Raw genomic sequence first — 21,121 nt, forward strand, 5'->3', positions numbered from 1 at the left:
CCTGCTTGGTAGCTACTTGAAGTTTAAGAGCTATTACAGCCCCGCTGAGCTAATGTGGCATATATTCGACACATGTACATTGTGCTACTGCTGTTTTGTATACGTCTTTAATAGCGTTGGGGTTTTTCCTCCTGTCATTACTCAAATATGATGGGTAACAGCACTATGTACCCTCAATCCGCTGAAAGGTTATTTATTTGGGGGTTGGGGGGTTCCTAAGCCTGTGTTTGTTTTTCCCTAGTCTCTTTTGCCTCTGAAAATGTTATTTTTATCGGTAGGGAGATAGATTTGTATCTCCTCTGGCGAATAAAGTGATGTGCAAATGGTTGAGTGCTCTGCAGAGCAGTTGGCGCTTGTGTTTGGCTGGGGACTTTGGAGGTTTGGGGGTGGTGGCTCTTTCTGTTTATCTTGATGCAGTGCTGACAGTCAGACCGGGCTTTTGAAGTGTTGGCTCACTGCAGTGCATTGTTGCGGGGTTTCTTTCCATCTCAAGGAACTGAAGGAACAAGCCGGTTAATATCTCACTTTTTATGCTGAGCTCGGGCTACAGTCAGTGCCCAGATTTAAAACTGAGTTGCCTTTGGCTTTGCATTATGAAGAAAAGTCTCCTAAGCTTTGTTCTGGCACATAACAGAGCTAAATCTGAGCTGCCCCTTATCTCTGACTTGCTGGGAAACCTGACTCCATCCTACCCGGAGGTGCTGTGCCCATCCATCACTGTCAGACCCCACCGGTGGGAGGCATTAGATGGTGGTGGCCTCAATCTTCCCCATCCCAACCCCAAGGACCTCTTGGATCCTCTCATTGCTTCCTAACTTATCTCACACACCAAATATTTGTCCTGTCACTCGAAGCTAAGAGTGAGGCAGGCTGGTGGCACCAGGAAGCACTTGGTTGTTAACCAAAGTCAGTAAAGGAGGTATCTAGATCCATGGAAGAATATTTTCTAGGAAGTTGCAAGTGCTTTGACCCAGACACGTAATTAAAGAGCTTAGGAAAACAAGAGTTTAATGTGTTGAAAGTGTGTATTTGTAAAGCAAACCCCAGCTTTCTCAGGAATCCTTCCATGCGGTCATCCTCTGGAAGCTCATAGGGACACATCACTGCTCTCCTGAAGCCTGTGTGTCTCAGAGCTGTCACAGACCACCAGAAATCCTGTAGTGATCCCTGCAAACACCATGATTTTCTCGCTCTGGACTTCTGTTTGTATAGCTAAAGGCAAGCGCTGTGTTGGAGAGGGGAAGGGGAGGATTAAGAATGCGGGTGATGTGCCAAGCAGAGTGCTGCAGGATTCAGGGGTTTCCAGAGACTCAGGGACCCCAGGGATGGTGCAGGGCTTTGTGCTCAGCCCCTGCCTGCCCCAGAGTTTAATGGGAATATGAAGCATCAGGTGGTGGATACAGCCAGCCAGACAAGTGTTAGTTCTTTCTCAGCATCTCCAATGTTGGAGTGATTTGTAGGAAAATTACACTTTCACACTGACTTTCTAAGTTAGACCTGCCTAAAACTGGAATTAATGTCATTTCTGAAGTTTGCTTTTGGAAGTATGGACATCAGATATGCTTCAAGACTCACGAGTTTTGATGAAGTCTTCCACTGTGCTTACTTCTGAATTTTGTGTTTTGTGGTGGAACTGCCTGACCTGAATGAAGCAAAGTCCTCTTGCTGAGCTGGGTAAGCCATGGCAGCACAAAATGCTGTTTTCTACCCCAAATCTTGACATTTAATTCAGAGTTTGGATTGAAAAACAAAGTTGCTTTTATTTCTGATAATTTTTTAAAGTCAGAAACCTTGGTAGAAATCTGCTTGATGAAACCAAGGCATTGCAGTAGTTGTGTGCTCTGTGTGCGGGTATATCGGAACACGACTGTGAGCAACTGTTGTCAGCCCAGCACCTAAGGTAGGTAGTGGGTAGTGTAGAGGGTGGAGCTGTCCTCTGCCGTGTGCCACAAGAACAAAGATGTTGACTTGGAAAGATGTCAGGTTTAAAGGAATTAGAGAATTCCTGAGAAAACGAATCTCTTTTGCATACTTGACTGATGTTCAGCAGGAGCCTGGATATTTATAAGCATTATTATACACTTAAAAGAAGGTGGCCAAATGGAGAAAGCCACAATAAAATGCTGTTTTAGGGCTTGAGGTGGTGTTGGGAGGGGTGATGGGGATGCAGATAGCAGTGTCTGGTACAGCACCAGCTCGGCAGGGAAAGGCTGGATGCTGAACCAGTGCAGTGGTTGCAGCCTTCGTGCATTGTGCTTATGGGCTCTGGCAAATGATCCCAGGAGAGCATCTCATTAAGCACGTGTGTAATTGCTCCTGTTGGAGTGAACTTTGCCTGCTGCCATCTGCTCAGCAGATTCAAATGAACATAAAGGGGTGGGAAGAATAAAGTACAGATGCTAATGTGCTGTGTAAACCAGGAGGGGCAAGTGCCCCTAAATGTTTGGGCTATTATTGTGAGTTTGAGGAGCTGACTTACTCTTGGGTCTGTGAAGTTCCCTGAGCTTCATTTCATAGAATCCCAGACTGGCTTTGATTGGAAAGGACCTTAAAGCTCCTCCAGCTCCAACCCCTGCCACGGGCAGGGACACCTTCCACTAGAGCAGCTTGCTCCAAGCCCCTGTGTCCAACCTGGCCTTGAACACTGCCAGGGATGGGGCAGCCACAGCTTCTCTGGGCACCCTGTGCCAGCGCCTCAGCACCCTCACAGGGAAGAGCTTCTGCCTAAGAGCTCATCTCAGTCTCCCCTCTGGCAGCTTAAAGCCATTCCCCTTGGCCTGTCCCTACATCCCTTGTCCCAAGCCCCTCTCCAGCTTTCCTGCAGCCCCTTCAGGCACTGGGGCTGCTCTCAGGTCTCCCCTTCAGGAGCCTTCTCTTCTCCAGGCTGCCCCAGCCCAGCTCTCTCAGCCTGGCTCCAGAGCAGAGCTGCTCCAGCCCCTCTGGTTTGGAGGTTGCCACTTAGCTCTGGTTTTCTACTCAAAGTTAAATCACTTTTTAAGTTAATGAAATTAGCTTAAATACAACAGGGAGATGTTTCTGTCTGCAGTGTAATTCCATATAGGAGTCCTTGAACAGGGAGCAGGTACCCATAGTATCTCCTGCTACCTCCTCACTGACATGCACGGTGCTTTTTGTTAAGATAGCAATGTTCTATGGACCTTGGTTAAATTATCAATCATTAAAAATAGGTTCAAAACCCAGCCCAGTGCCAAAGAAACCCCTGCTGCACGGTGACTCTCCCATAGCCGTGTGTGATGTTCCCTGGCATCAGTTTGGTAGTCCCTAAACACGGCTCCGTGTTAAAGGGGGAGGAAGGGGTCAGCTTTGTGCTGAGGACAGAAAGCTGCAGTCTCGGTAGCTGACAGTTTGTTTCCTTCTTGTTCCTTTTGATGTCTGAAGACTAAATGCTGCAGAGAGAAAAACTCAATTCACTTAAGACATTTTGCATCAAAATGACGTGCTTTAATGTAGGTTCTTCTGATGTTTAAATTATCTTTTCATCTCATGGGGTTGGGGAGGGGGAAAGCCAACGTGTTTGTAGTTAGTGCCCAAGCAGAACTTTAAACAAAGGTCTGGAAGGAGAGGAAGTCGCAATGTATGGGCGCCTTTTAAGAGTAGATGCTTTCCCTTCCCCCCTCTTCTTGTCTCTCTGAGACTTGTAAACTGAGGAGATTTATTGCTGCCCTTCCAAATGCTGCTTTAGAATGAAGAGTTCAAATTTTTGACATTCCTGAAGTCCTCAGGAGGGAGAGGGATGAGGGAAAGTGTTGATCCTAAATGGAGCAGAGCACACCAAAGGGGTTTCCAGGCTGGTTTGGCCAGTTGTAGCTGTGTGTAGCCTTACTAGGAGGAAATCGGCTAAACCTGCATCAAGAAAACTCTTGGAGTCACGGATGGATGATTAAACTGGATTTGGATGAAATTTAAACCTATTTAATAATTGCAGTTGTTAATAATTTAGAGAGCTGATTCCAGCTTGTCCTAGCGCTGTATTCATGAGTCTTGCTAATTTCACAACTCTCGCATCAAGGGAGGGACTCAACAGGGTCTTCATTAATCACTGCCCTTCACCAGATGTGGCTGTGCCTACAGATGTGTTGTCATGGGTTTGGCTTACCACTGGTACAGAATCCACTCCATCAGTGACATTCCAGCTCCCCCTGAGGCTGGCAGAGAAAAATCGTGTTGACTTCTTAAGTTTTATATCTCCTCCACAACCTCGGAAGGATTTCACCATCTGTGTTCTTTCTGCTTGTATTACTTAAGATTGTATTTTGGTATATGTGAGGCTGTAGGATGTATTTCCCAGTAGTGCAGTTGTTTTTCTCTGTCACTTCAGGTTTGGGCTGCGTGCAGGGTGCTGCAAACCCCTGTGTTTGCAAGGAAGGGTCAGCATTTTAATATGGATCTGCCTGGAAAATTATTTCAGCTTTTATACTGGATATCTTGCTTATGGAGAAGGTGTTTGATATACAGATGGAGCTGTCTTATTTTCATGTGGAACCTGCGAACACTCCCTGCCCTTTGGTTACCCCAAAGAGTGCACCTGAGCAGAAGGATGGGAGGAATTTAGAAGATCCTCCATAACATAATGGGCTTGCTTTTTTTGTTTTGTTTTTCAATGTATAATGACATAAATAACCTCAACATATTAATATTATGTTTCTTGATAATGAATAACCAGCACTATTCTTGTTCTGGCTGATACTATTGTCTCAAATCTCCGTGTGCTATGCAGCCACTGTTGCTGTTAAGACAGCAAAAGAATGGAAAGGAATTGAAAACCCTTGTGTGATTCTATGAATATTTTGGGACACCTGTATATTTTCTAGTGGGGATGGCCCCACTGTTCTGGAACCCCAGCCTGGTTTGTGTTGGAAGGGACCTTAAAGCTCCTCCAGCTCCAACCCCTGCCACGGGCAGGGACCCCTTCCACTAGAGCAGCTTGCTCCAAGCCCCTGTGTCCAACCTGGCCTTGAGCACTGCCAGGGATGGGGCAGCCACAGCTTCTCTGGGCACCCTGTGCCAGCGCCTCAGCACCCTCACAGGGAAGAGCTTCTGCCTAAGAGCTCATCTCAGTCTCCCCTCTGGCAGCTTAAAGCCATTCCCCTTGGCCTGTCCCTACAGGCCCTTGTCCCAAGCCCCTCTCCAGCTTTCCTGCAGCCCCTTCAGGCACTGGAGCTGCTCTCAGGTCTCCCCTTCAGGAGCCTTCTCTTCTCCAGGCTGCCCCAGCCCAGCTCTCTCAGCCTGGCTCCAGAGCAGAGCTGCTCCAGCCCTCACAGCATCTCCATGGCCTCCTCTGTCCCAGAGGGGAAAGCTGCCCTTGGAAATGAGAAATCCTGAAAGCGAAACTTTGGTGTATCAGGCAAACTTTTCAGGAATGCCATCAGTGTAAGCCCAAATCCTTCCAATCTTATCTTTCAGTCTGGAAGCAGAATATTAACAAGTGTTGAGTGGTTTTCCCCTCCATGTAACCACTGTAAATAAGCAGTGCTGGCAGTGTGGCTGTCACCTGTGGAGGCACTCCTGTCCCTCTGGGAACAGATGGGAAGCTCTCCCAGGGGAGGACACAGCTCCTACTTCCACCTTCTGATACAGCCTTTTTCTGCCAGTAGTGAGCTCAGTCTGGTTGTGTTCAAAAGCGGCTCTCATTTTTCTCTTTCCCAGGTACCAAATATGTCTACATTTGGCTCACAGCCTCTCGTGTGTTGGCTGGAAACAAGCACTCTTATAGTGATGCTGGGTTTAGCGCTAGAACAGTCTCGGTTTGCACAGCAGTAGATTTCTAATGTGAAACACTTCTCTTAGCACCTTATGTCAGTTTGGTAACTAACAGATGTTTTGAGAAAAAACCCTTCTTATGTCTTCGCCTTCAAATCCCAAAGCAGCCTCTTCATGCAGATCCACACACAGTATAGAGGAATGCGATTCCCCTGGGGTAACCGTGGCATTAGAGACTCCCAGGTGAAATGGTCCTTTTCTGACACCAATTTCCTTGTCGTGGGGCCATTTGGGGTTGTTTTAATGGGACATTTTCTGGCAAAACCCCTCTTACACATCCTTTCTGGTTTGTCTTGCAGAGGATATTCAACTCCTTTGTGTACACAGAGAAGATATCCAATGGAGAAAGTGAAGTTCAACAGGTGAGTCCAAAAGCCCATTCCCATCTCCTGCTGCTCACCAGCAATGCAACAGAGTCAGCTTAGAAATGACAGTTCTGTCTGGATTTATTGTGGCCACTTTCCTCGTGTCCAGCACATCAGAGAACAATAAATGGGATAGGATATAAATAGAGATGGCGTATATGGGCTGATTCTGTATCTGAGAGTTCTGCATTGCTATGAAAAGGCTTTCCATCTGCTTTGTGTGGGTCTGTCCCTCAGAAACAAAAGAACAGAGGCAGAGCTGGGGCCCTCATGTAGTATCTTACATTAATTGCCTGGTTTTCATGTTGGAAGTGGCTCTTTTAAAATGGATTTAATTCAAAGCAAACCCGCTAATACTGTTTATGAATGTGGAAATGGTATCAATTGCTTTGTGTAAATATGAGACAGGCTCATGCATAACAGTTGTGGTTGAGGGTTCTTTGTAATTTTGTGGGGGCTTTTCTTATGGCAACACATTTGAACATTTAACTCTTCAGTTTAACACTGAGATAATAGATCTCAGTATGAGGGCTGTTTGCATTTAATACATGCATACATTTGGAAAATCCATTCTGGATCAGTTTTAAAACGGATCAAATCAGCCATGTTTTCTTCTTTAAGATATTAAGGTACCAATTCTGTATGCTCACAACAGCACCTTCATGCTACAAACATGATGGGTTCTGGGTAGAAGAGTCAGCCACTGCCCTGCATGGGCAGCACAGGCATCTGGACAAAGAACCAGCTTTTCCTTCCAGTTTAAGCCTGGGCTCCTTTGGCACAACCTTCAGCAGGTAACCTGGCCTTCCTAGACCCCTATCAAACCAGGTTTAATGTGCACGAGAAACAAAAGTGCCTCAGAGCAGGGCTGTCCCTAGGGAAAAGGGAATTGCTCTTCAGCATTGCAGGTAGCCTGCTTTGTGCATGAGCTGTCGCTGCTGGTTTCCAAGAGTGTATCAGTATATAGCATGCCTGTGTGCATTAAAAACTGGTCATGTAACAGAAACAAAGAATACCCTGAGTTGTGTTTACTGTAAATGCTTAAATTTCCCCATGGAAAAAGTCAAAGCAGAGCTGGATCAAATGCAGTTGTGAATCATAGAGTCATGGAATCATTTAGGTTGGAAAAGACCCTTAAGATCATCAAGTCCAACCATTTTATGATTCCCCCAGCACTGCCAAATCCACCACTGGCCCTTGTCTCAAAGTGCCATGTCTCCATGCCTTTTGAATCCCAGCAGGGACGGTGACTGCAGCCCTGCCCTGGGCAGCCTGTTCCAATGCCTGAGCACCCTCTGGGGCAGGAATTGTTCCTCAGCTCCATCTAAACCTGCCCTGGGGCAGCTTGAGGCCGTTTCCTCTTGTCCCATCCCTTGTTCTTGGGAGCAGAGCCCAGCCCCTCCTGGCTCCATCCTCCTGTCAGGCACTTGTAGGGAGCCATCAGGTCCCCCCTGAGCCTTCTCTTCTCCACAGTGAACCCCCCAGCTCCCTCAGCCCTTCCCCATCACCCTTGTGCTCCAGGCCCTGCTCCAGCTCCGCTGCCCTTCTCTGGCCCCGCTCCAGCACCTCAATGTCTCTCTTGCAGTGAGGGGCCCAGAGCTGAACACAGGATCCGAGGTGCAGCCTCCCCAGTGCAGGGGCACAATCCCTGCCCTGGTCCTTCTGGAGAGTTTGCATTAGAAAGCAGCAGTCACCTCCTCTAATATTTCAGAAGAAATACGGTGGCTTTTGATGGAATTATGGTCAATGTAAGAGCTAAATTAATTTGCAGAAAGTGGAATAGTTCAGGAAAAGTTCCACTAATGCTGGGTTTCTGTAAAAGTGAAACCAAGTTTTTGGTGTAGAAACCTTGTCCCATACTAGCATTAAATTGAAGTGTGCAATGTTAACAGAAAAATTGGGTAAATATAAGAGAATATATTAATGGTATAGGACTTATATGAGACTCAGATTGACATCATACATTTAACATTCACAATTTAACATTGACGTGACATTTTAAGGTGAATCTCTTATGTGTGTTACTGTAAAAATGATAAGGTTGGTGTTTAGATAAAGCCAGCAAAGTTCACCTTTGTCTGTGCTAGGTGTCTGTTTGGTCAGGTTCAGATGCATGTGGCAAACATTAGAAGGAACTGGAGCAATGCATTAATCCTGATAAATTACCCTAATTTTGGTATTAACAATTGACCCTGTGGGTAATAATAGATGTGATAGATGTTAGGTTTTACAGGAGGTTCTCTCTAGCTCTGCTTAGTTGGAAGTTATCTGATGCAGGTTTCGGATAAAACTGGAATGTCTTATGGATGTCTGTCCTACACACTCCATTTAGCTGTAGAAACATTTCTGATCTTCAGTCATCACAGTTGAGATCATCACCTGTAATACAATAGTAAAAAGAATATTTGGAGGGCTAAATAAGCCAGGAGGACATTTCCTCTTCTTTTTTCAGTTTCACTGCCTGTCTTTGTTATGCCACATTTCCCACTTGGCTTCTCAAATGAATTGTGCAGAAGCAGCTCTGCTCTGGAACCAGGCTGAGAGAGCTGGGCTCCAGGGAGACCTGAGAGCAGCTCCAGTGCCTAAAGGGGCTCCAGGAAACCTGGAGAGGGGCTTGGGACAAGGGATGTAGGGACAGGCCAAGGGGAATGGCTTTAACCTGCCAGAGGGGAGACTGAGATGAGCTCTTAGGCAGAAGCTCTTCCCTGTGAGGGTGCTGAGGCGCTGGCACAGGGTGCCCAGAGAAGCTGTGGCTGCCCCATCCCTGGCAGTGTTCAAGGCCAGGTTGGACACAGGGGCTTGGAGCAAGCTGCTCTAGTGGAAGGTGTCCCTGCCTGTGGCAGGGGTTGGAGCTGGAGGAGCTTTATGGTCCCTTCCAACCCAAACCAGTCTGGGATTCTAAGAAGACTTCCCATGCCTTTAATAATTATTCTTATGGTTTCCTGGGTTTGTTTGGCTTCCCCTTTTTCCTGTTTCTGTATCACCACTATGAATGTCATATAGGGACAGCAGATGTGTCGTTAATGTTGCATTAGAACCCTTTTGTTGCTGTTTAAATCTCCTTTCTTCCAAAAACTTTCCCAAATTATTTTGTGTTTGGACAACCTCTAAATGGAGAACACATAATGAAGAAGGGCTTATATGGAACTGAGTCTAACAACATCCTGTTTTCTTCACTTAAGTGGTACGTTTTTCCCCTGGAGGTCCACATACTATGGTTGTGTATTTGAGTGGTTCATTTATATCATTGTTACTGAGTTACACAATTCTGATGTGTGTTCTGCTACTATTTTGGGTCTGTGTTGGGTTTTGAGGTTTTTTTTTGATGTATCAGTGAAATATTGTAAATAAAATAAAACCCCTAATATGGGATGCCCAAATTATGGTTCCTTAGAAAAAACTTCCTGCTTGGAAAGGTATCATGCAATTGGTGATCCTGGGTGATTGATTTATGTGGTGCCCAAGGTTGGATCTGCATGAGTGGAAGTGAAGGAGATGGGTGCTGGAGCCCACCATGCACCCTTGGGTGGCTTCTGCTTCCCTGTAAGCATGCACAGGTGGGTGCTGGCTTGCAAAGGGACCATGAAGGGGTCATTGTCACCCAGCGTCTAAAGGTTTAAATCTGAAACCGTCCCAACATCTTAGAAACAGGGTTTGTTGGCTTTGACATTGCACCAGGGTAGCGTTTTCCTCCAGTGTTTCTGGGTGGTCTGCACACCGTGAAAGGGCCATGTGGGCTACATTATACGTATCAGATGGCCTTTGGAAAGGCAAAAGTGTTTTGGGGAAACAAGAAACTGGATTAAAACGTCTTTGAAGTCTTAACTATTGATTCTCCACTTAGGAAAAGACTCTGCTTGTTCCCCAGATGTACCTATTCACTCTGAGTAGGTCTAAATAACTGTCTAAACACTGTAGGTAGTGTGATGAATTCGGAGCTGTCAGAGGAGAAAAACGAGGCCCCGGTGAAGCATAATTGCTGTGGTTAAAAGCTCAACAGTGAAGTGGATAGAAGAATAATTGAGTACTTCTGTTTCATTAATAACCAGCTCTTTTAGCCCTAATGAATCACAAGCAATATAACCAGAGTTTTATGAGTAAGAGTAGTGCCTCCAACAGCATCGTCGTGAGCAAATGCAAACAAATGTAAGCAAATTAAATCCCCTGTCGCTCCTGGCTTTGTCATTCATTAACATTTTCTTAGCAACTGATACCCAAAGGCAATTAATTCCCATTCTGTGTCAGGTGGGATTTTGTTCTGGCAGACCACTGGGTTGTTGGAGGGGTGCTTTTTATGTATCCCAAACTGTGTAAATAGGGACTTTCAGTTTGTTGAGAAAGTGGAAAAACTACAGCTGTTGGCCTTCAGGCCCATTTAATAGACTTGGCTCCCTTTATGCCACACAAAGAGTGGTTTGCCTTTTGACATTAAACTGCTTACACTTTAAGGTCTCTAGTTATAGAATTGCTATTGTACGCAGCAGATAAAACCTTTTCTCGCACTGAATAGGTTATTAAAGATTGGAAGGTGTTTGCCAAAAAGAACTTGGATTCCTTTCCTGGAAGTGATTTCAATATCAGAGAGCTCACAATATGAAAATGCAGTGGTGTGAACTAGGGATGTAAATAAAGGGGAAGGTGCTTAGTTTTATTAGGGGGAAATCTAGATTAGCTGTTTTCAAGGAAGCCAGTGTGTGTTCAGCATCCTGCCAGACATCTGGTGTCTGCAGCACAGAGAATGTGAAACTGGGCTCCAAGGAGGAGACAGGACGGTGGTAAAGACTCAAGCAGGAGCAGACTGACCAGAATAGTTTTGATATATTGAACTCTGGCAGAGAAGCTGGAGCACAGCAACCACAACATCTCTAAGCTAAGAGAGCTGGGCTGGTTCAGCCTGGAGAAGAGAAGACTCCTTAAGGGGAGACCTTAGAGCAGCTCCAGTGCCTAAAGGGGCTGCAGGAAAGCTGGAGAGGGCCTTTGGACAAGGGCCTGTAGGGCCAGGCCAAGGGGAATGGCTTTAACCTGCCCGAGGGGAGACTGAGATGAGCTCTTAGGCAGAAGCTCTTCCCTGTGAGGGTGCTGAGGCACTGGCACAGGGTGCCCAGAGAAGCTGTGGCTGCCCCATCCCTGGCAGTGTTCAAGGCCAGGTTGGACACAGGGGCTTGGAGCAAGCTGCTCTAGTGGAAGGGGTCCCTGCCCGTGGCAGGGGTTGGAGCTGGATGAGCTTTAAGGTCCCTTCCAACCCAAACCTTTCTATGATTCTACTAACTGAACTCTTCAGTGAGTAAGCCGTACTTTTGGAGGAGCTTGGCAGTGTTAAATCCCTGTCTGTGAGTCCATTATGACATCCATGCCTGTCAGCCTCACTGATGCATAATTTATATCCAGTCTTGAAAGCATTAAAAGTACCTTGGCTTTCCAGCTGCAACCAGAAAGAAAACCTAACCTTGGAGCTCTGCTTTCTCTCAGTGCTCCCTGGAAAGGGAAGACTTTAGAGGTGTGGAGCTTTGAGGGGAATGAAGCTTTATAAGAAGAAAAAGCTCAAGGGAACTATGCAAACGAGGAAAAGCTCTGGGAAAATTAGAGCAAGTCACTGATGTTGTGATGAAAGGTTGTCAATGGAGATGGTGACAACTGAAGTGCATTACCCATGGGTGCTGCTGTAGTAGAAACAGGTGTTGCCGTCCAACCTGTCTGCAGACTGGAACGCTCTGGCTGCAGTCCAGCTGCCGCAGAAATACATTAGGATTGGAGCTCAGGGCTGCATTGTTTGCTCCAAACACTCATTTCTTGTTATTCAGGTCCTGAAAGTTAAGGAGAAAGCTGAAAAAGGACAAGAGGAATGCTGGGCAAGGCTTCCCCCTCTCCCTTGGTTTGAAAATGGGGTCAAGAGCGTCTTGAGAAGTGACCTGAGGATAGCAACATTTGATGTCAATCTCAAGCTATCCGGATGTATTTTAGTCTCCATTAAAATGGGTGAATTTCTGTGGGAGCAGGAGATGTCTGTCACACCTGGTACCTACCCAAGGGTATACCTGAGTGTGGGATGTGGCTGCCTTTTATGTGCCCAATTTGGGACACAACTTTCCATTTTGCCTTAACAATGTTTTAAACAATGACACTGGGATGGTTTCACAGTCAATGCTCTGTCCTTTCATTATTTGTTGTCTCTTTCTTTCTGAACCTTTGAGGTTTTATAACCACTGTGGTGCAGGTCTTATATCCGTCAGTATGCAACGGCTGCTCATCTCTGGGCAGGTGAGGAAAAGCAGGATAGATTCTGGGAACAAATAGGAATCTTTTGGGCAGAGGGTTTAGGTTTTAGTTTAGAAAGATGAGGAGCTGCTTTAAGCCTGCAGCTTTTACTCTGGCAACTGAGTGCATCACTTTGCAAACTGAGCAACGTTTCTGAGCTAATGGTGTGAGTGTGCATGCATGCATGGGCACACGGGCATTGAAGAGGAGCTAGGAAGCATGTAGTGTTTTCTGCCTGTTGTTTTAATCGCTGAGAGTTGGAATGCCTGCTCGCTGTCATGGATTTTTGTGCTCCAGTGAAGCCCAACTATGGAAGAAAAATTAAGTTAAGGGTTTTATTTAGGCTTCATCTGGATTCTACTTCTCAATTTGGTGAATTAGAACCAGTTGTTTTTATTAACTTTGAACTGGATGGTGTGTTACCCTTTGGTTCATAACATGGTTTAGTCATTGTAATCAATTTTCAATGGAAAATGGCTTTTGAATCATCTTGCCATCCAGCTTTTCTGAGTTAGCTGTTTTTAAAGTGGTTTTGATTGTTAGAAGTGTTCTGTTGCTATCAGAAGGCAGTATTTTTGGGGTTCTTCAGATTAGGTACTTCTAGCCATGGCAGGGAGTAGGTGTCTGTGTGGCTTTGGGAGGCTTCAAGTGCCTTGTTGCTGGCATGCATTTGACTAACTGCCCCAGCTGAGGTGTTGGATCCCATTTACTCAGAGTAATGTAGTGGCTTTGAGCTGTTCAGAGGTTTTTCAATGGGAGATGCAGTTTTGGTACTGAACATTTGCTTTTCATCAGTTTTGTCAGATCTTCAGGCTCTGCACAGTAGGATAAAATTCAAAGGCTGTGGGGTGCTTTTGTTGGTGAACCTGGAAGGGGAAAACTCTTTAACACCAAAACATCATCATTATCAAATCATGGAATGGTTTGAATTGGAAGGGAGCTTAAAGCTCATCCAGTTCCAACCCCTGCCACGGGCAGGGACACCTTCCACTAGAGCAGCTTGCTCCAAGCCCCTGTGTCCAACCTGGCCTTGAACACTGCCAGGGATGGGGCAGCCACAGCTTCCTGTACAGCATTCATTTATCAGGAAAAAGTGTGATTCCAAATGTATGTTCTTTTGCTCTGATGCTCCATGTTAGTTCTGTTACTGCGTGTTTGTTTGTGTGGTCCTTCTTTCAGCAAACTCCAGTTCCCATTTTTGTGATTTCAGGTAGTGAAACCACAAAAGAAGTGAATAGGCTCAAGTATCTGGTTTACATAGTGCTTAAGCACAGGTATTTCATTTGCCCTCGCTGAAAGGGGAACTTGGTAACCATGCAACTTAAATGCTTTGATTTAGGAAATTTGGCTTGAAACCCTCCAGAAGAATCCACTTCTCAAGGACACCTTTGAGCAGTACAATCAGACAAAGAGAAAGTTTACCGGGAAATAGAAAAGGAACAACCCAGCAGCTTATGATCTAACAACTGGGAGTAATTTAATTGTGTTGGATGCCTAACATGGAGGAGACCATTAGTAGTCCTCTGGTGCCTTGGCAATAAATCATTCTGCAAAACTAATTAGGTATAATTCTGCAAGTCATTTGAGCAAGGTCCTATTAAAACCTGTGCTCCTAGGAGACCTGTTGTTAAGCTGCAGCATTTGTGGGAACAATGGAGGCAAAGGCAGTGCTGTTATCAGCGTGGGCCTTGTTATTCGCATAACAAAGTAAATCATGATGAAATGTCCTGTTAATAATAGTTAGGAAAGACATTTGTCAGTGCAGGGGATCTGGAACAACCGAGTGCGCTTCTCAGTGCACAAATGTAGCGGTGCCGTTAAATCATCCCCATAGAGCCTGGGGTGTCCAGGGAGCAGGAGAGATGAGTGCTGTGAATTAATGAGCTGACTTCAGCCCTGGAGAAGGTCTGCAGAAATGCAAAATGCCTATTTCTGTGTATTCAACGCCAGGCTATATTGTTTAGAGATCGTTCTGTTTCATTTAGGAGGCATCTGGCCAACGATTAATTATAACAAATATGTTGGTGTGAACAGGGCACTGAATGTGCCAGAGCAAATTTCTTATGTACCTGATTTGTTTTGTTAATTTCTAACTTTGAATAAAAGACCAGGAGCAAAAGTCTTAGTAAATGGCTCTTGTAAAATCTGATGCTTCTACCCTTGATAACACCGTGTGCCTTCAGACTGCTTCCAATCTGCCTGGTACCGAGAAACATTTAAAGGGCTGAAATGCCCAATTTGCCCTTTCTAGTTAGGCACTCTTAATTGTTTTCAAGGCCTGAGAATTGCTAGGGAGGGATAACAGTCTGTTAGGTTTCACTTTCTGAAAGGAGAGAAATACGATCATCTGCTTTTAATAATGTAACTTGTAAACCTAGTCCTGATTTATAAGTGGCTGCCTTCATCATAGAGTCATAGAATCCCAGCCTGGTTTGTGTTTGAATGGACCTTAAAGCTCATCCAGCTCGAACCCCTGCCACGGGCAGGGACACCTTACATTAGAGCAGCTTGCTCCAAGCCCCTGTGTCCAACCTGGCCTTGAGCACTGCCAGGGATGGGGCAGCCACAGCTTCTCTGGGCAACCTATTCATCAGGCCTCTGGCAACAAAAGGCTTGTGGAAGAATTTCACCTGTGCAAGACAGTTGCCATTATTTCTTTTTGTTACAACGTAATATCAATTACATGTTTTTCATATTGCTCTTGAAGTCTGTAATTACAACTGCTGTAGCTTATAACTAGCCACAGAAAGCTGCTAGGCTGGGGAAGAAAATCACTTGAAAGATGCTCAGTTAAGAGCTTGTGGTGACCCTAGAAAAGTAGCAGAGGATACACAGAAAAAAGCAAGGGAGGGGAAGGCTTTTTTTGTCCAAATCACAATCAGAACTACATGAAAGGAGACATGAAATGCTTCTGCACAGATCTACCTGGCTGAGGAGGCTGTTGATGACCAGAGAACATTCATGGTGGTAATTGGGGCTGTCTGGATCCTGAGCTTATTCTCTTGAATACATTCAGCGCACTGCACATGTGCTGTTAGTTGATTGCTCCTGAAGCAGTAAAAAGATTGCTCTCTAGGTGAGGTCTTTTGTAATACTATTATTTGGGCTTCTTATAGAGCTTTTTTAAATTGACTTTTTATTTTAGTCTCCATCACGCCCTTGCCAGGCCTTGCAAGAGCATCATATCAAAACGTTTCAGTTGTAAGCCAGTAGCATAGGGAGAGTCACATCCAGGTCTCAATGCTTAATTATAAGAAAGCCTGATGTAATGGAAATTTCACTTTTCATACATGCAAAATTCTGTGTTCAGGTTGTGAGATGGTAAATGTATTTTATCTCTTTGTATAGACTGCTTTCTGTGGTTGATATCATTAACTACTTGACTTCATCAAAATAGAAGCACAATGAGCAAAGCATTTAACTGTTATCTTTAACATATGCAGTTTTTACTTTCCATTTAAGTTGGTTAATAAGGAATGGGGGATGCAGACAAACGGCTTGATTTTAATCAATCTTCTAATTTTTTTCAGTTGGCCAAAAAAATCCGGGAGAAATTTAACCGTTACTTGGATGTTGTGAATCGGAACAAGCAAGTGGTGGAAGCATCATACACTGCTCACCTCACGTCGCCCTTGACTGCAATCCAGGACTGCTGTACTATTCCCCCATCTATGATGGAGTAAGTATTGAATTCTGGAATTGTTAATATGTGAAGAAAACAGACTATTTCTTTGCAGAATAGCCTGTATTTTCTGACCAATCTTGGTAACTCTGAAAGGGGTAAGACAGTAGTCCAAAGATGCTTCTTATCTTGTCCTTGTGTTCTTTCCCATTTTTACTATGTACATGTTTAATGACGAGCTCTAAACCAGAACGGGGTTTCTGCTGTGATGGGTTGTAAAATGAAACAAAAAGGATAAAAGTTTGTTCAACCCTTAATTGCATGGAATACAAAATGAGTCTGTCCAAGATACTGTCTTTGCACTGAGAGACTGAATAACTGAATAACTCTTCTGAAGCTAGTCATGGGACTCCTTTTCTACCCCCTCCCTTTGAAGTGCATTAACCAAAATCACAAGCTGGTCAGTACATCACATGCTGAAACTATTGCATTGCAGTTTAATCAAGTTGACCTGGTGCTGTTTGATGCCGAAGTTAACCCAAATTGAGTACATTGCTTAGGAACAGAATTTGTCCATTTAAAGTTTGTTTTGCTTTAAATACAGGAGTTTTCAATAGCCTAAATCTAGGCAGTTGGTTGTCTTTAATCATGTTTTATTATGCTGAATATTTGCAGAGGCTTCTTTGGGCTTCCTAATTGTAGGAAAGTGTGATGGACGGTCTGATTTTTGCAATAATTTCTTCTAAATGCTCAACATTTTAAACATTTACTTCCATATGTGCTAGAAAAGTAACTTTCACTTGATGCAAACCTTGATTACAGAGTGTGTTTTCATGGTTCATATCTGCCTGATTTAAAAGCATTTTGGGGAGAGGAAGGTAAATTGGGTAATAAATATTAAAAGCACTTTCTGCAACGTGGCTCTATGGGACAGCTTTTCTGCTAGTGACACTGTGCTTTCATCGTTCCTGAAGTATAGCATTAACCTTTTTTTCTATAAGGATTTAAAATATTCACTGCATTCAAATATGTGGTGTGAATCTGTGCCTGGAGAGGAAGGCCACTCGCTTGTTTTGTGTGCAGGTTGACTGACACAGAGGCAAGATATCTCAATAGGATTAAGCCTCAGGTGACTCCAAAGAAACGAGTACCTTGCCGTTGTGTTGTGTGTAGATGTCGTGGTCTTTGTGCAGTTCCTACTCACAAATGGCCTACATAAAATGCTGGCACATCTGGTGATCAACGGCCAGATATTTGGCAGTGTTAGTAGAAAGGTCAAGATTTAGTTGAGAATGAAAACCTTCCTGCCCTCTGATCTCTGCATGCAGGAACAGCAAGCTTCCCGCATAGGCTTCCAAGCAAGGGCTGAAGAGAAGGAGGAATGAGGAGATTTATCACCCCCCTGTCAGTATTGCATAATTCTTCATTAAAAAGTAAAAAGAAAGGTTTGCTCTGGAAACATTCCTGAGTTTCCTTTTGCTTTGTGCTCCAAAATTACTTAGTTTCAAGGTCCTGTAGAAATTCTCTTTCCCCAGGATGGACTTGCATAAGGGTCCTTCACAGGAAGTGGCTTAAAAAACAAACTGGGGTCACAGCTGGCTAAGTAAAGAGGTGAATTTTCTATTTGCAGAGCTCCTCGTTGAGGCATTACAATATAGAATCATAGAATAGTTTGGGTTGGAAGGGACCTTAAGATCATCAAGTTCCAACCCCCCTGCCATGGGCAGGGACACCTCGCACTAAACCATGGCACCCAAGGCTCTGTCCAACCTGGCCTTGCATACCACCAGGGATGAAGCATTCACAACCTCCCTGGGCAACCCATTCCAGTGCCTCACCACCCTCACAGGAAAGAATTTCTTCCTTAGATCCAATCTAAACTTCCCCTGTTTAAGTTTGAACCCGTTACCCCTTGTCCTGTCACTGCAGTCCCTGATGAAGAGAATATAAATAATATTAACATAATATAATAATACAATATATTATTATATATTATATCATACTATATCATCCATTATTAGAATATAATATGGTATTATTATATATGGATATAATATAGTAATATATATTAATATGATATGATAATGTAAATACTGAGAATTTTATTCTTATTATTTAGTTGCTTGGATTGATAATACTAAATCTGGTTAAGTGGTTACCAGACCAGTCTGTCAGTCTGCAGGATCTTTTGGGCAGCACTTTGGCAATGCCTGGTTGAGTACCTGTGCTTGAGAAAGGTGGCTTATCTGACCACTGGGAATATATCCACTCCTGTCTTCAGGAAATTGTCTGCAAGTCATGCAAAGAATGTAAAACCATGTTTTCCTTTAGAAACTTCACTTCCAGGGTTCTAGCACCATGTTTTGTTAATTGCCTGATTTGTCTAAGTGCTTCTGCCATCATTTGTTGTTTCTTCCCCTTCTGCTGTTCTTCCTTTTATTTTCCTTCTCTGTAGCATCTCCCTTCTGGGAGAATCTCCATTTTGGTTAAAATGTCAGGGGTAAAAAGCCAGTGTTGATACCCAACGTGGTGTTGTTGGGTCTTATGTCTGATACAGGCCTGCTAAAGGGGAAAGTAAAGTAAAACAGTTCACACTGGCAGAAAGTGGCTGCTCCTGAAAAGCCAGTTCTGCTGTTAGGGCTACCTCAAAACCTGTCCTTGTCTCCCTGTCTCTCCAGAAGAGGGATTAGTTTTTAATAGAAATCTCAAAATGCCATAACCTTCTTCTTAAGCAGAAGCTTTCCATTGACATTAAAAGCTTACATGCTCCTCAGGATCCCCCTTGGGCACCTCAAAACCTGATTGAAAGGGAAAGATATGGCCAGCAGTCAGATTTTGGAGACTGGAATACACATGTGAGTGTTCGAACATGGATTGAGGAATCATTTTGGAAACAACAACTGTCTCCCACCTGCATATTTTGAAGGCTACTGATTTATTTGAACTCTTCCACCTTTAATTTTTGGCCTCACTTGATCTGGCTTTGAGGAGTCCTGCACTGGTGAGAAGTTGAGTTAAATGTGCTGCTGTTGGTGACAGCTTATCTTTGGTGCTTAAAAGATGTGTGTTAGTGCTGGGCAGGAGAGTACTGGTGTTAGAGCAACAATAATTATAATAGTTTGGTTTAGAGCCTGTGTTAGCTGCTGCTATAAAACAGGGCACATTAAAAAGGCATGGATTTGTCTGTGCTATTTGCCATATCCAGGAGATACTTTGCTTTAGGTTGTACCTTAAAAATGCACGTGTCCTTAGGGCTCTGGCTTTTCTTTCAGGAGGCTTGTGAAATATCTGTGTTACAGCTCCTTCATTCTGTGTATTCTCTTTGTGCAGGGAGGTGTTTCGTCATGGGGCCTCTTTACTTGAGTAAACATTTGGTGCAAGAACAGTATCAGATGCATCTTATCTTCAGGGTATATTTTTAACGTAGATACGAAGGCCAGTCCCACAACATTTAAGGCTGCTTATGGTGATCGGCATCTAAATGCATGGTGATGTTTGAAAATCTGAGGGCATTTCATACTCTGAGGTGATTCTTCCATCAGCCTTTTACATTGTGTTGGGAATGCAGCAAGTTTGGATTGGCTTTGGAAAAATGACTTTGGAAGGAGATGATGAACTATTGTGTAGAGAAAGGTTTATTGAGGGTTGGTTTAGTGGTTTGGTATCTTTAGATTACATTTGTTGTTGCTGTTAAAATTACCCATATGTTGCCTTGTGTTTGCTTGCATTTACCTTGAAAATCTGAGCATTGGCTTTGAAGATACTTTGCCATGTTGCTTGAGATAAACCACACCGGGGCACTATAAATCAATGATACAAAATAAAACAAAGCACAAACTGGGATATAAAGTAAACCTGGCACTTGAATTGCTCGTTTAGTTGAGTAGTGAGACATGACAGGGAAAGCAGTGTTTATTGCATTGCCTTTATGTGGTGAAGAGCCCAAATGAGTGAGATTCCCTGTGACTGGGAAAAAACCTTCCCTGTGAGAGGAGCTGTGGCTGCCCCATCCCTGGCAGTGTTCAAGGCCAGGGGCTTGGAGCAAGCTGCTCTAGTGGAAGGTGTCCCTGCCCGTGGCAGGGCTCGGAGCTGGATGAGCTCTAAGATCCCTTCCAACCCAGACCGTTCTAGGATTCTATGACTGTGGTTCCAGTCTGTAGTGACTAGTTCTGAATTAAAATTAACAGCCTGTGCTTTTGGTTCTTTGTTGTACCCAGCATATACTGACCTAAGCTGGTTGAAGTACTAACAGTCATGTATTTGTTCTCCCCACTGAGGTAGGTTTGTGCAACGGAACTCCCTTGGTTTGGAAAGTAGTGAGAATAACTAAATCGGAGCATGCAAACACAACTTGAGGAGGCAGTGCAGTTGGTGGCTGTTGAGTGGTTTTGGCAAGGGACTTTTCCATAGGCCTTAATTCAACAAGCACGTCATCATATGCTTCTGCTCATCTGGTTTGCCAAAGCATTCAAATATGTGCTCGTGTGAATGGAAATTAATCATATGCATAAGTATACATGCAAGTACTGCTAAGTAGAGGTGGACTGCTAAAGTGGAGCAGGGCTATGTGGTTTTCTTTAGTTTTTTCTGTTCCTTTCTTCAAATACAGCATTTTGCATTTTCAGTTCTGCTTAGCCAAGGGTTGGGAATGGAAAAACCATGATGGTAATGAAGAGGCAACAGTTGATAAGAGTCATCAGAGAGGATAGCTCTCAGGCAAGCTCGGAAGTGGATGGTACAAGGATCTGGTATCTGTCCTATGATCCAGGCTTTATTTGTGTCCATGGGGTCAGAGCCTGAAGACTTGCTCCTTTCCTCAGGGCTGTGTGCTGCATTGAGGAAGTGCCCACAGCAGTTGAGAAGATGGATTGCTCCAATGTGACAGAGTTAATATGGATAAAGTGCTCTGGGCTCTTAGCAAAATGGATGGATAAACTGATGGGAGATAAGGAAAATGGATGTCAAGTGATTCTAATCCTTAAAGAAATCCCTGCTGGAAAAATAAGGCTTTGTGTTTTCCTCACTAATAATGGCTGATGAAGAAGCCATGAGAAACAGATCTCATGCTGTCTCCAGACATTCCCTATCAGGAGTGAAT

The 21,121-nt window shown here is 44.2% G+C and overlaps 1 protein-coding gene across 1 annotated transcript in view; it reads left to right on the forward strand.

Annotated features, from left to right (window-relative positions):
• Positions 1–21,121, forward strand: part of CACHD1 (cache domain containing 1) — a 92,873-nt gene that overhangs the window by 30,643 nt on the left and 41,109 nt on the right. The window contains exons 2-3 of the mRNA XM_057409383.1: positions 6,081–6,143; positions 15,932–16,080. Coding sequence (XP_057265366.1) covers positions 6,081–6,143; positions 15,932–16,080 — 212 coding nt within the window. The remainder of the gene's footprint in view (positions 1–6,080; positions 6,144–15,931; positions 16,081–21,121) is intronic.

This window comes from Pezoporus wallicus, unplaced genomic scaffold, assembly GCF_028554395.1.
Source record: "Pezoporus wallicus isolate ANWC-B61680 ecotype Strahan unplaced genomic scaffold, APGP_CSIRO_Pwel_v1 contig_8108, whole genome shotgun sequence".
Taxonomy (NCBI): Eukaryota; Metazoa; Chordata; class Aves; order Psittaciformes; family Psittacidae; genus Pezoporus; species Pezoporus wallicus.